This window comes from Rhipicephalus sanguineus, chromosome 3 (assembly GCF_013339695.2).
Source record: "Rhipicephalus sanguineus isolate Rsan-2018 chromosome 3, BIME_Rsan_1.4, whole genome shotgun sequence".
NCBI lineage: Eukaryota > Metazoa > Arthropoda > Arachnida > Ixodida > Ixodidae > Rhipicephalus > Rhipicephalus sanguineus.
The window spans coordinates 170,396,122-170,409,600 of record NC_051178.1 but is presented as its reverse complement, the minus strand read 5'-3'; the positions used below and the strand labels follow the sequence as shown (position 1 = coordinate 170,409,600).

At 48.4% G+C, this 13,479-nt stretch overlaps 1 protein-coding gene across 1 annotated transcript in view; it reads right to left on the bottom strand.

Annotated features, from left to right (window-relative positions):
* Positions 1–13,479, bottom strand: part of LOC119387654 (polypeptide N-acetylgalactosaminyltransferase 13) — an 84,587-nt gene that overhangs the window by 21,079 nt on the left and 50,029 nt on the right. Inside the window, exon 2 of the mRNA XM_037655115.1 lies at positions 2,107–3,124. Coding sequence (XP_037511043.1) covers positions 2,107–2,323 — 217 coding nt within the window. The 5' untranslated portion in view covers positions 2,324–3,124. The remainder of the gene's footprint in view (positions 1–2,106; positions 3,125–13,479) is intronic.

Sequence of the window (13,479 nt, the reverse complement as noted above, 5' to 3'; positions counted from 1 at the left end):
CTTCTGCGTCATCACGGCACGATACACTACAGCCTTTGAAAAGAAAACCAAAACTGCAGGCAATACAAATTTAAGCTCAGGGCTCTCTCAGGTCTTGTGTTTCCCGAGTTTTTTTTAGGTCATAGGCCTTCAATTAAAGCGAGAAACGTCAGCACCACCCTTAAGAGAAGTGCATGCGTGTCTGCTCAAGTATTTGGTAGATTCCTGACCAAGACATAAGGAAGTTGGCACAGACATATCTTTTGAAAGAACGCCAGCGCTCTAAGATGAATTTTTTTAATCCTTACACGCAAAAATCTTCTGAAGCACTCGCAACACTCCTCACGCACGACCTCGCACCAGGAAAGTATACGAGCAAATAAAAAATCGGGAGCCACCAACGCCCATGTAAGGACTGCAGAAGAGCACATGTATTCGAGAAAGCAGCTCGGGAACTTGGTAGCCGAGAAGCACTTAACGCTATTGCTTGCCGCACTTTGCCGGCACGTCGTGCGTAATGAATGTGTCGGGACGATCTTATCGCCATCTATCAAGCAGGCCCGCCGCACTGCAGACGTGCATGCTCCAAACGCGCGTTCTTGAGTAACCAGCACGGCCATTTCGGAAGCTTAGGTACAGAGGCGCGTGTTCAGAAGGCGAAGTTTTGAGACAAACCGCAAGACCTCTCGTGCACACTACGCGGTGCATAACATATGGACAGTGCGCCAGGATGCTCATATTAGAGCTGTGCACGGGCCGTATTTCCGAGCCCGAGCCCGGCCCGGGCCCGCTGACTTTGTCGAAGGCCCGCCCGAGCCCGACGGCAAAGGGCTGCGAGCCCGCCCGGCCCGGCCCGACGTAGGAAAACACAATCCCGGGCCCGGCCCGGCTTTTTGAAGGTTCGCTGCGAGAACAATCAGCGACGTACTAAGCACATCACGCTGTACACCAACAAATAACGTAATACTTATGCACGTGCATATAAAAAATACTGCGAGACAACGGTAAACGTTTTACGTACCAACATGAAACAAATCTTTTATTTTGCATTGCATACCTGCCACAGTGCGGTACTTTTGCTATACAAGTAGACGGCCTCATGCCAGCAACAATGGAGTTCGCTCGCCAAAGCCGTCACGTGTATGGGGTATGCCCATGCAAGCGTCAGCTTACACGAAGGCGATCTACGTACGTCGGATCGCTCGTTGCTGTCGCGTGCACTTTCACTCATACGGGATTTGGCCTTAAATCTAACGCGAACAGTCGCGTGGCGCCGTCACTAGCTCAGGTGGTGCTACTTCTCTGTTTGTCGGAGTGCAACAGAGGCAGTGCTTTACCTGCTTCCCTTTTGTTTAAAGTAGCGAATGGAAAGGAATACCGGTAAAGGGCGGTCGCGGAAAAGGCGCTGTATGCGTGCTGGAAAACAATTCCCGCTCATTCTCTATATTTCGGGCTTGAGTCGGGCTTTGCGCCGGGCCCGTGCCCGGCCCGACAAAACTCCAAGTAGCCCGAGCCCGGCCCGGGCCCGAAGTGAAAATATGTCGGCCCGCCCGAGCCCGGCCCGCGGGCCGGGTCGGGCTTTCGGGCTACCCGGAGCCCGTGCACACCTCTAGCTCATATCCCTCTGGAAACTTCGCGTCGCGCGCAATAGGAACGGCGGCGGGCGAGCATAGACCACATCCACCTCTGGACAGCTTGCCTCGTTTATGGCTTGCATAGCATATTCCGACCGCTGGAGCAGCTGTGCATAGCACACCGTGGAGAATACACTGCATTGTCTGGGTGTGACGGATAGTAAACGTCAAGTTAATTAAATTTGTCCATGATCGATGCATTATATCTTGCTACGCAAACCCCTTTTAGCGATAGCATGCAAAGTTTAGTCTAGCTCTAGAGTATACTCACGCTGTTTTGACAATACGCGGAAGCGACATATAAACAGAAATCTGCATTTACGCCATCGTGGCCGCCATCTTGGTGCACCAGCATGCCGAAGCAACACACAACAGAACAACAAGCGCGTCTTGCGGCGAGAGACAAATCCCAAGAGTCAAAACGGTGAACTTCTGATCGACTTTTTTCGTGCATTCACAGACCAACAACAAGCAGGTGCACGAAGGAACTCACCGACGGGCATCCAGCTGCGAAACTCGCCTCGTGGCGACTGCAGCGACCTGCTGGCGGACGGCAGCCGCTCGACCGCCGAGCTCGACTTGGCCAGGCAGCCGGAGCCTATGCACTCGGTGTAGTACATGAGCAACAGCGCTGCCACGCAGAACCACACCAGCGACGTCACAAGCACAACCTTGCACGTGTGCAGCCGAAGGATGCGCACCCGAAGCATGGTGCTGTCTCTTTTTACGCGCACAAAACGCACTCACACGCACGAAAGATATGGCACGGCCAGCGCGCGAAACACACACACATACGCGCACGATGTACGGGCACCGAGTCTCTCTCGCTCTCGGCACGGCGGATGTAACGGAATCCTCCCGACGTGTTACACACGGGTCGACGTAGACAAAGAAGGGAACCTATGCAGCGTCGAAACAGCACAGCCGAGTGAAGGCGCCTGAATTAGCGTCGGAGTCGCTCGTGAACGGGTGGCCGCGTCCTCTTCTTCGTTTGTCCCGTTTTCGAGCTTGAGGATGAACGTCCTAAGGAGCATCTTCGTGTAACTCGTGTAGTGATGACGACGACGGCATCGCCGGTCCATTGCACCTACTGATGAGCAGCATCTTTGAAGAGACCCGAAGATCAGTGGCGAGGCTTAGCAGACAGAAAGCCGTGAAGAGAGAAGAAGGATAACAGATGGCGATAAATTAAGTGAACAAAAACGCAACCACAGCCTGTTTGTTCTCTTCAGCTTCTTTTCTAGGCCCTCGTTGAGGAGAAGGATGGGCAAAGGAAAGAAGAAAGGAAAAACTAAGGTAACTGAGGCAAAAGAAAGCTACGTAGGTTGGTCATAACGCGAGCCTGGCCATGGCCGTGCGAGGTGTGGCTTCGCGGTGGCGACAGCAGGATTGACGCAACGTGAAGTTGAGGCAGGCGGCGCAGGAAGGAGGCCCGTGTCTCAACATTGGCGTCGAACTCTGAGCCGAGCCAGCTTGCCAGAAGCTCTCAGCACGGCTTGCTCGGGTTCATCCTGGAAGGAAGAAAAAGAAAAAAAAGGGAGGACGTTGAAGGGCGCGTTAACTTGCATCACGGTAACCGCTTGTCTTTGACATGTCATCCCCAGACTGGTGCATGAAACCATTGACTCAATAGACGATCTTCAAAAATATGTAAGTAGGCTTTTCTGCGTGGTCTATTTTCCAAAAAAAAAAAAAACCCGGCAGATCCCACGCATTGTGGGAATCGATGTAATGCGAAGCAGCCAGCAAAGAGCTGCATACATCGTCTTGTATGTCATTGAGGAAAATGCGTGTCATGGTTTTCGTGTTAACTCCTATCATTTATCTTCGTCACAAAGTAACGTCGCGCAATACCAACTTCGGCGTCGATCAAGCTAGAGAAACGGCCGCCAGCGCCCCATGAGCGTGGCACGCAAGTCATGCTGTACATGACATACGTGTCATGACTTTCATGTTAACTCGTGTTATTTATGTTCCTCACACGGTCATGTCGCAAGATACCAATTTTGGTGTATATCAAGCTAGCGAAACGGCCGCCAGCACCGCATGAGCGTGGCACGTAAGTCATGCTGTACATGACATGCGTGTCATGATTTCATGTTAACTCGATCGTGTTTGTATGTTCGTCACACAGTCACATCGCGCAAGAACCAATTCCCGGGTAGATCAAGCTAGCGAAACGGCCGCCAGCGCGCCATGATCGTGGCACGTAAGTCATGCTGTACATGACATGCGTGTCATTATTTTCATGTTAACTCGTGTTATTATGTTCGTCACATAGTCACGTCGCCCAATACCAATTTTGGGGTAGATCAAGCTAGCGAAACGGCTGCCAGCGCCCCATGAGCGTGGCACGTAAGTCATGCTGTACATGACATGCGTGTCATGATTTCATGTTAACTCGTGTTATTTATGTTCGCTACACAGTCACGTCACAAGATACCAATTTTGGTGTATATAATCTAGCGAAAACCGCCGCCAGCGCCCCATGAACATGGCCACGTAAGTCATGCTGTGCATGACATGCGTGTCATGATTTTCATGTTAACTCGTGTTATGTTCGTTACCACAGTCACGTCGCGCAATACCAATTTCGGGGTAGATCAAGTTAGCGAAGCCGGCCGCCAGCGCCCCATAAGCGTGGCACGTAAGTCATGCTGTGCATGACAAGCGAGTCATGATTGTCATGTTATCTCGTGTTATTTATGTTCGTTACACGGTCATGTCGCAAGATACCAATTTTGGTGTATATAAAGCTAGCGAAAACGGCCGCCCAGCGCACCGTGAGCGTGGCACGTAAGTCATGCTGTGCATGACATGCGTGTCATGATTTTCATGTTAACTCGTGTTATTTATGTTCGTCACACAGTCACGTCGCAAGATACCAATTTTGGGGTAGATCAAGCTAGCGAAACGGCTGCCAGCGCCCCATGAGCGTGGCACGTAAGTCATGCTGTACATGACATGCGTGTCATGATTTTCATGTTAACTCGTGTTATTTATGTTCGCTACACAGTCACGTCACAAGATACCAATTTTGGTGTATATAAATCTAGCGAAACCGCCGCCAGCGCCCCATGAACATGGCACGTAAGTCATGCTGTGCATGACATGCGTGTCATGATTTTCATGTTAACTCGTGTTATGTTCGTTACACAGTCACGTCGCGCAATACCAATTTCGGGGTAGATCAAGCTAGCGAAGCCGCCGCCAGCACCCCATAAGCGTGGCACGTAAGTCATGCTGTGCATGACATGCGAGTCATGATTGTCATGTTATCTCGTGTTATTTATGTTCGTTACACGGTCATGTCGCAAGATACCAATTTTGGTGTATATAAAGCTAGCGAAACGGCCGCCAGCGCACCGTGAGCGTGGCACGTAAGTCATGCTGTGCATGACATGCGTGTCATGATTTTCATGTTAACTCGTGTTATTTATGTTCGTCACACAGTCACGTCGCAAGATACCAATTTTGGTGTATATCAAACTAGCGAAACGGCCGCCAACGCACCATGAGCGTAGCATGTAAATCATGCTGCACATGACATGCGTGTCATGATTTTCATGTTATGACTTGTCATTTATGTTCGTCATACAGTCATGTTACGCCATACCAATTTTGGTGCACATTCGATGAACCAAGCGACCAGGAGAGCACAAAGTCGTAGGCGGATAGATAGATAGATAGATAGATAGATAGATAGATAGATAGATAGATAGATAGATAGATAGATAGATAGATAGATAGATAGATAGATAGATAGATAGATAGATACGCTCAAAGTCGCAGAAGTTCGCTAAGAAATGCTTCGCATTTAAAACTTGCGTTCACAGACTGCTTTTCTCGGTCCTCTCCAATTCCAACGAAGTCAACGGATCACAACGACCATAACGCACCGCAAAGACCCTATTACAAGGGGTGTTCAAATGAAAAGGCACCAGGGGCGTAGCCAGAAATTTTTTTCGGGGGGGGGGGGGGGTTCAACCATACTTTATGTATGTTCGTGCGTGCGTTTGTATGTGCGCATGTATATACACGCAAGCAAAACTGAAAAATTTGGGGCGGTTTGAACCCATCCCCCCCCTGGCTACGCCCCTGAAAGGCACGAAATGACACTGCGGGTATAAATGAAGAATTCGTTCAAAGTATACACTATGTGCCTGATCACAACGATCCCATTGATGAACGAGCCGAAAGATTCCTTGTTCCCAGAATTCCTGTGGCCGTGACGAGACCCACAGTACTTCACAGCGTCGTTCAGTTCGTCGTCCTATAGTTGAAGCGCTTCCCTTTCGGGTGTTTTTTCAGGGGACCGAACACATGGAAATCCCAGGCGATGAATGGTGGCCGGTTTAAAGGGACACTAAAGGCAAATATTAAGTCGACGTTGATTGTTGAAATAGCGGTGTAGAAACCTCGTAGTGCTACTTTTATGCCAAGGAAGTGCTTATTTTGAAATAAAATCACGTTTTAGTGGTCCACATCGCGTTAGCGCACTTCAAATTCCCCGCCTGAAATCAGACTTTCATACGTCACTGCTGCCGTGCCCAACGTTGCCCACCTTTACTGCGCGGCCGCCGACACTAGTAGCAGCGCAGCGAAAGTAGCGGGACCCACAGCAGCAACAACGGCTATCGAAGCCATCGAAGCTTGCCGCAATCGCCGCAATGGATGTGGACGGAAAACTTGACAACGAGACATTGGCTCGCGACGCTGGGCTCCAATTCAGCGACTTGAGCCCCGATGAACGCGGTATGCTGCTGAGGACTCGTAGTGTCGGCATCGTTGCATGCGGCATTTTGTCGAACTTTCTGTCAGAGCGACTTTCACGAGCGCGCAAAACACACGCGGCAGTACGCGATCCCGAAACTACCAGTGAGATGCGACCGCGTGAGCGAAGCACACTGTAAACGAAAATGTACCCAGCTAGGAGGTCTTGGGGGACGATGCTCCCGCCTAACTCCGGTGACCTCTCCCCAACTCGAACACATCGGAATGTACCGGAGTATATACGTTCATTCACCGCCGTTGTCCTCCCGCGGGCGATGGAGGGAGGAAAAGGGCGCCCTTTCCCTGATTATACTCCGGAGCTCATGCCGCAAATACTCCGGAGCATCGCTCAGCGGCTTTCCATTGGCTGCTGGAGAAGTGACGTAGGCAGCCTCGCCGGCAGACCGGTTTCCACCAACACCTCCTAGACAGGTTTTCAGGCCTGCGAGCAAGAATTTGACGACACAAGCCGCCGGCCGCCCAACCCGTCCGACGAGTTCGTTTACCTTGCATTCCAATCCCCTGTCTCCCCACTCCCAGTGACCCTGCCTGAAGCGCGTGTGTCCGCGTCGTAGTGCAGCAAGGATTGTCCGAAGCCTTCGGCCGCGTTCGGAAAAAGGAAATCGTTCCGTGCACCTTGCGGACATTACAAGCGACTACAAGCGTCAACGAAGGTTGTGATCTCATCGACAGCAGCAAGTTGCGGGACACAAATCGCGTAGTGGTGCCGTGCAGCAAACGACACTTGTGATCTCGCGAGTGGCGAACAAGCGGACGGTCGCGGGTGCGGCGCAAACCTGGTGAGTGAGCTCTTGTTAAATTATCTCCGACATTTTTGTCGAAAAGTGCTAAAATTGGGTACTGTTATGTTGATAACCAAAGAGGTTACCAAGACTAGGCTGGCATTACAGGATGGCAGTAAAAAATCCAGCGGAAATTTCGAAAACGCGTTGTTTGGACCAGATGTTTTTTTTTAACAAATATGGATATCTGCGGTAACTTTAGAAACAGCACTGTAATATTTGGAGCGCGGAGTGACCAGCGATATGCATTGATGGAAAACATCATAGTTGTGGGTTAATTCAATAAAGAGTTGTTAAGTGTTTTAAGTAAACCTAATTGGTAAAGAGATATTGTTGGTGTGGTTGGTATAAACAAAGGGTAATTTTTGTCCGCTTTCGATATTAATATACGCCAGGTTTGAGGTCTCTTATTACGTGTTAATAAACTTGATCTTTCATGTAAACTGAGCTAATAGGAATGAAAAACTGAAATCAGTATTCATTTTTTATATAAGGTGTTTGGTACAGATATTTAGAACGCATATACGTGCTCATTTTGGTGACAAATTATTTGATATGATAAGTGGTATCTGATATATCAATATAGAAATGTAATTGACACTTTGGAGAATGTGGTCCGTTCATAACAAGAAAGGGAGAGAGGGGGCTGGACGAGACCAGTTTGTAGGTGACAGGGAATGCGAAAGGAAGGCAGGGGTCGCTTGGCACAAAAACGGGTTGTGGGGCGCTTGACGTTTCGTTGGAAGAGGGTTTATTGTCTGTCGACCCCCCTTCTATGTTTGGGGTTACTGTATATAGTAGTAGTGGTTTGAGGATTTAAAAAAACGCTTATTTCTGCTACGCATTAGAGAGCACGGCTCAACGTCATTGGGGCGAGAGGAAATGACATATGAAAGAAAATGAAGGAGAAAGAGAGGGCACCTTCTCGAGAAATTAGCAGTCTGTTCCGTGTTGTCGAGGAGGAAGGTACAATAGACCTTTTTCAAGTACACGAGCGCCTCAAGCGCTCATGGGCAATGTGTGTACGCCGCAGCAGCCGCCGCGACGAGCGCGCGTGCCTCGCGCTGTAGCTTTCCGCTTGCGCCGTGCCAGGACTTCTTAAGGGGTATTCAGACGGGGGAGAAATGCTCGGGGGGTAAAGGCGGAGCCTAGTGACGTCAGCTCGCGAGGAGAAGTCTCCACAAATGCCCCCCACTCACACGGACGAGGCAAACGGAGGGGGAGACCAGTGTTACTAGACTACTCTGGTGGCTTGCCCCACCCGTTTGACTAGCTGCAGACGACCATCCAGCTGCAGACTGGACACCCACTGCCGCTCTCTGCAGGAGCAAGTGCAACAATGTGGCCAAACAAGAGCCCGAAATTCCGCCACATCCCCCACCGCATGGGGATCGTTTGTCCTTTCGGGGAAAACGTCCCCGTCTCCTCCGAGGAGGCGCGGGGGGGTCACGCCCACTCGCTAATCCGTGACGTCGCGGTCACGTGATACGCAACCCCCCCGTCTCCCCCGAGCATTCCTCCCCCGTCTGAATACCCCTTTAGACACAGTGAATTGGGCAAGGTGCAACATGTGACTGCGCAATTCAATCCCGAACTTCAGTGCTTAGCTGCGACGGCCTCTCGACGATATGCCTCTCTCCCACTGTTGAACCAGTTGAGCTAGAGTTACTGTATATGCTACCTTTACAGTAACTCTAAGTTGAGCGGCTCAGAAGCGTCACCTTTTATTTATTTATTTTTTGGCCCCATTGCGCCTTACGACATAAATAAAAAAAGTACAGCTCGGTTGCCTACGAAATGCAGGAGCGGTCTATGATGCGCGGATGCATTTGGAATCAACGTCCATCGACACTGTCGACGACTACAGTGCGAGGTTCTGATATCTAAGAGTACACTAGAAAGTGTAGTCGGCATTTGGGGAAATGGGATACATCCATTGCGTCGCTCGCACCATATATGTAACGAACTATAAGTGCCTACTAACCTTCGTTGGTGCTACAACTATACAGGTTGGAATAATACTTAGAGCGAAAAAAGAAAGGAGCAGTACAAGGAAGGAAATGCACAAACCAGCGCTCACAGACATCAGAAAGATTATTGCACGCGTGAAAAAAAAAGCATAAAAAATGGGAGTGTGTCGCGCGTGTCGTAAAGAGGTACGAAAAGTCCAACAACCAAGGCGCGTGCTTACAGTCGATTAATAAAGTAGAATTCCTTGTCTTGCAACGACTGAGAAGGTTGACTGACACAAAGTGTGGCGTTATTTGTGACATGATATGCCACCGAAATTTCTCGCGTTGTCTGATTAGGTTGATGGTACAAAATTACTGTGCTTTCGAAGATGGGATTACATTTTCATGACTGATATAGAGAGGCGAGATGAGACGGCTCCATTCAATGAATTTCGATGTACGCTGAGGCGCGTATACGTATTAATACATCGACCAGTCTGGCCGATGTACATGTGGACACAAGAAAGAGAAATTTATGGTTAACTCCTACACAATTTACAAACAATCGGCATGCCTCTGACCGCATTTTTCTTGCCAACCGCAGACCCCTGCGACCTTAATGCGACTGAGCTTATTTGGGGCGGCAAACACAACCTTCACCCCCACATCCCTTCCCTACGTTCTTCAGGCCATGCGACTGAAGAACTTCTTATACATACGTGGAATAACTGCAGTATTTCTAGTTTACGGATGGAGAACGTCCGTGTTAATCTTTCTTTGCCATGCAAACAGATTTTCGCGAACCGATACAACGATACGCAGGATATCCCGCCTCTTTGATCACTTTGCAGCTGGAACTACTGCTAATCTTAGGTGCGCAAGGTTTTTTTCCAATGCCTTGCGTAATCATGACATCACAATTCCTCGTTTAACGACATTCGAATGCGCCGACGCGAAATTGAACACCGATTTCACTGAACGTGGGCTATGAACATGCTCCGCAGTGAAACTTAAAAGCATGTATCAAGAAACTGCAAATCATCAGAGCAAGGCACCTCGCAAGTGAATTCTGGTCCAATCCCTTTTTCTTTAAACACGTTTAGGATGTGCTCACTTCTTTGTACAGCGCATGACTTGTCAATTAAAATAATATAATCATCTGTATACCTGAACACTGTAACACCTCTCTACAGTTTGGTTAAACCCTATCACGAGCCACGATGGCATTAAATGCCGTAGTGGCTTGTGAACAAGTAATCATTGATTAAATACGAATTCGGTGCTTCGCGCGCGCTCGGGGGGTTCTGCGATTGCTTGAAAAAGGTCTATTACGCTGCGGCTTTAATTTTTCTTTTTTCCGCCCTGCTGCCAACGCCGTGTATGTAGTTTTTTTTTTTTTTTTTGGGGGGGGGGGGGGGTTGGAGGCCGAATAAAATCTGTTTATCTCCCCGACCAGATAGTTAAAACTGTCAAGATGTTCACCTTCAAATAGAGTGTCTCTGTAAATAAAACATTTCTCTCTATCTCTCTCTGACAAACAGTGCTCGAAGACGGGACACAGTTTGGACCTAAAATGCAACGACGCTGGCCCGTGAACAAAAGAGGGAAAAAGAAAATTCCTCGAATCCTCGTGCACACATCGTGACACCTCGGCGTGCAACACCATCCGTGGCCTCCTGCCCGACGTTTGCAAGAAACTGCAAGTGGAGTAGACTGGTCGTCATTCCCTCATTTCTGTCAGTATGTACTTAAGATGGAATCGGCATAGGTGGAGTAAAGTTTGTATTTTTTATTGACAATTTGTTTTGTTAAGTGGAGTAATTTTTTTAATTTGTGCTCGAGGCTGTAGGTTTGAAAACTGTACATGCCCACGCAATTACTATTTTGGAAAATGTCCGTTACGAAAAGTTTCATGACAGAGCGGGCGCAGCAAATTAAGAAAGAAAGGTACAACGCCAACTTGCCCCGAAGCCTGTCTTGCAAAGCAGAATACAGGTACGTTTTTTTTTTTTTATTGAGCGGCCGGAAGCATACAAACTGGAAGCGCCTTATATGCGGCAAGTAGGACGATAAGCACAGATTGAAATGCAACTGTAATAACCAGTAATATTATTTTATAAAATTAGCAAGTTAATTGGGAGAGGTGTTCGTGATACTATCGTCGAAAGTACCGAAATTCGCTCATTTTAGTTAAAAAAATGGCTTTGAAAGATTGAGCAGAAGTAGAGGTATCGATTTAGAAATGTATGGAAAGGTTTCGCGCGTTTTGCACTTTATTCGCGGCGCAGAGGTGTGTTTTTATCACAGAGCGGCTCACTGACGCCAGAGTACATGGGATGTGCTTCTTGATATTGATTTCTTTGTGATATTGTGTTCTTTGTGTGGTCCGTTTCTGCTCTGTCAAACTTTGTCGTTAATTTTAGTATTGACTATGCTGTAAGAACCTGGGTGTTCTCATGGACTGGCACCCTGCATGGGATTTAATGAGTATCTGTGGCTTTAGTGTCCTCAGTTTTCGTGTTTGTGGCATGATTTACAGTTCTCATGTACTACTTTCTTGCTAAATTATGCAGGAAGAAATCAGCTGAACCCTTGCGTCGTCAATGGATCTGATGGATGGTCCGTGTGGATGGTTCCCGGCGACTACGCTTCCTACGTTTGTTGTGCATTATTTTGCAGCATTCTGGGCTTCATTTCGACACGCTGCGCTTAAAACTTGAGTGCTGTTGATTTCACATGATCTGACTTCCGCTTTGTTTCTTTGGTGGCTTTTTGCATCTTTGTTTCTTCTTGTATTGCTTTCCCAAATGCTGGATCATGAACCGAAAACTGCATTATTTCATTTACTGTGAATAAATGAAATGATAAGAACTGAAGTGTTCTCTTGAATTTCATCTGCTAGAGCTCTGTGGAAAAAAGTACACAGTGACTCTGCAGTGTTTTGATGAGAATTGCTTCATGTAACCGACGCGTTACACGATCAGCATAGAGTAATGAAACTGTAACAGCGGAGCAAAGAGAAAGATACTTCCGACGCATCTCACTGAAATTCCGTCAGGACTGAGTAAGGAAATTTGTAAAATACTCCGGAGGTGCCGCGAAAAAACTCCGGATATCGGGAGTGAAAGAACAGCAAACAATACTCCGGAGGTGCCGCGCAAAAACTCCCGCCAGCCGGAGTGAAAGAACAGCAAAAAATACTCCGGAGGTGCCACGCAAGAACTCCGGCCAGCCGGAGTGAAAGAACAGCAAAAAATACTCCGGAGGCGCCACGCAATAACTCCGGCCAGCCGGAGTGAAAGCTTTACTCCGGAAGTCCGGAGTATAAAAAACTCCCAATAGGGGGGTCGATAGAGGACCTTTGAACCACGCGCGCCGTTCCCCATGGCAACGCCACAGAGGTTCTTTTTTCCATGAATCAAGCGGAAACGAACAAACAGCATTTTATTACGTCTTTTGATGCACGGAACGTTCTTTTTTTATTGCTGCTAGTTTGATTACTAGTGATTTATTGTAGGCAGACTCTCATACGTCATCGGGATCACTTCGAAAATGTCCCACTCGTGGCGCTCATCATGTGATACATTTAGCTTAATTTCTCGGTAAGTAGGGCACTGCTGTTGATAATATTGCCATTTTAGAAGTTGTCATGCATTGAGCTTTCACTCTGACATAAATTGTTATTTGCCTTTAGTGTCCCTTTAACACCTTCCGCTGTCAAAAATCGTTTAACGCCCCGCTACTCCTCAATAGTCGAATTTTGCAATGTGAACGCCATCCTGTACTCACACGCACTGCCGCGTCATTATAAGAGCCTCTGCTCTCTAGTGCGCATGCGCGCGCCCCCGCATGCTCCGATCCACGGCAGAAACTCCAATGGCATCCCTCAGGGGCGTAGCCAAGGGGGGGGGGGGGGGTTCAACCCCCCCGAAATTTTTCAGTTTTGCTTGCGTATATATACACGCACACATACAAACGCAACGCACGAACACACATAAAGTATGGTTGACCCCCCCCCCCCCCCCGAAAAGAATTCTGGCTACGCCCCTGGCATCCCTAGATGTCTCGCTACATTCTTCTACAGCGGAACAGGCATCTATGTAAGTGGTCATGTTGTTACGACGGTTCGTACCTTTTCATTTGAACACCCCTTGTACTAGGGAGCGCACACCTTTTCGTTTCTCCCCCTCAAATTACGAGGCTTTGAGATGAACATCGAGTCCAGTGTTTATTATGTGCATATTGACGCCATCTTTGCTCTGGATTCACCATATGCTGTGTCCAGTGTACGTGAACTACTAGAGCTACCACAACTTGTCTAATCGTGGTCATGGACGT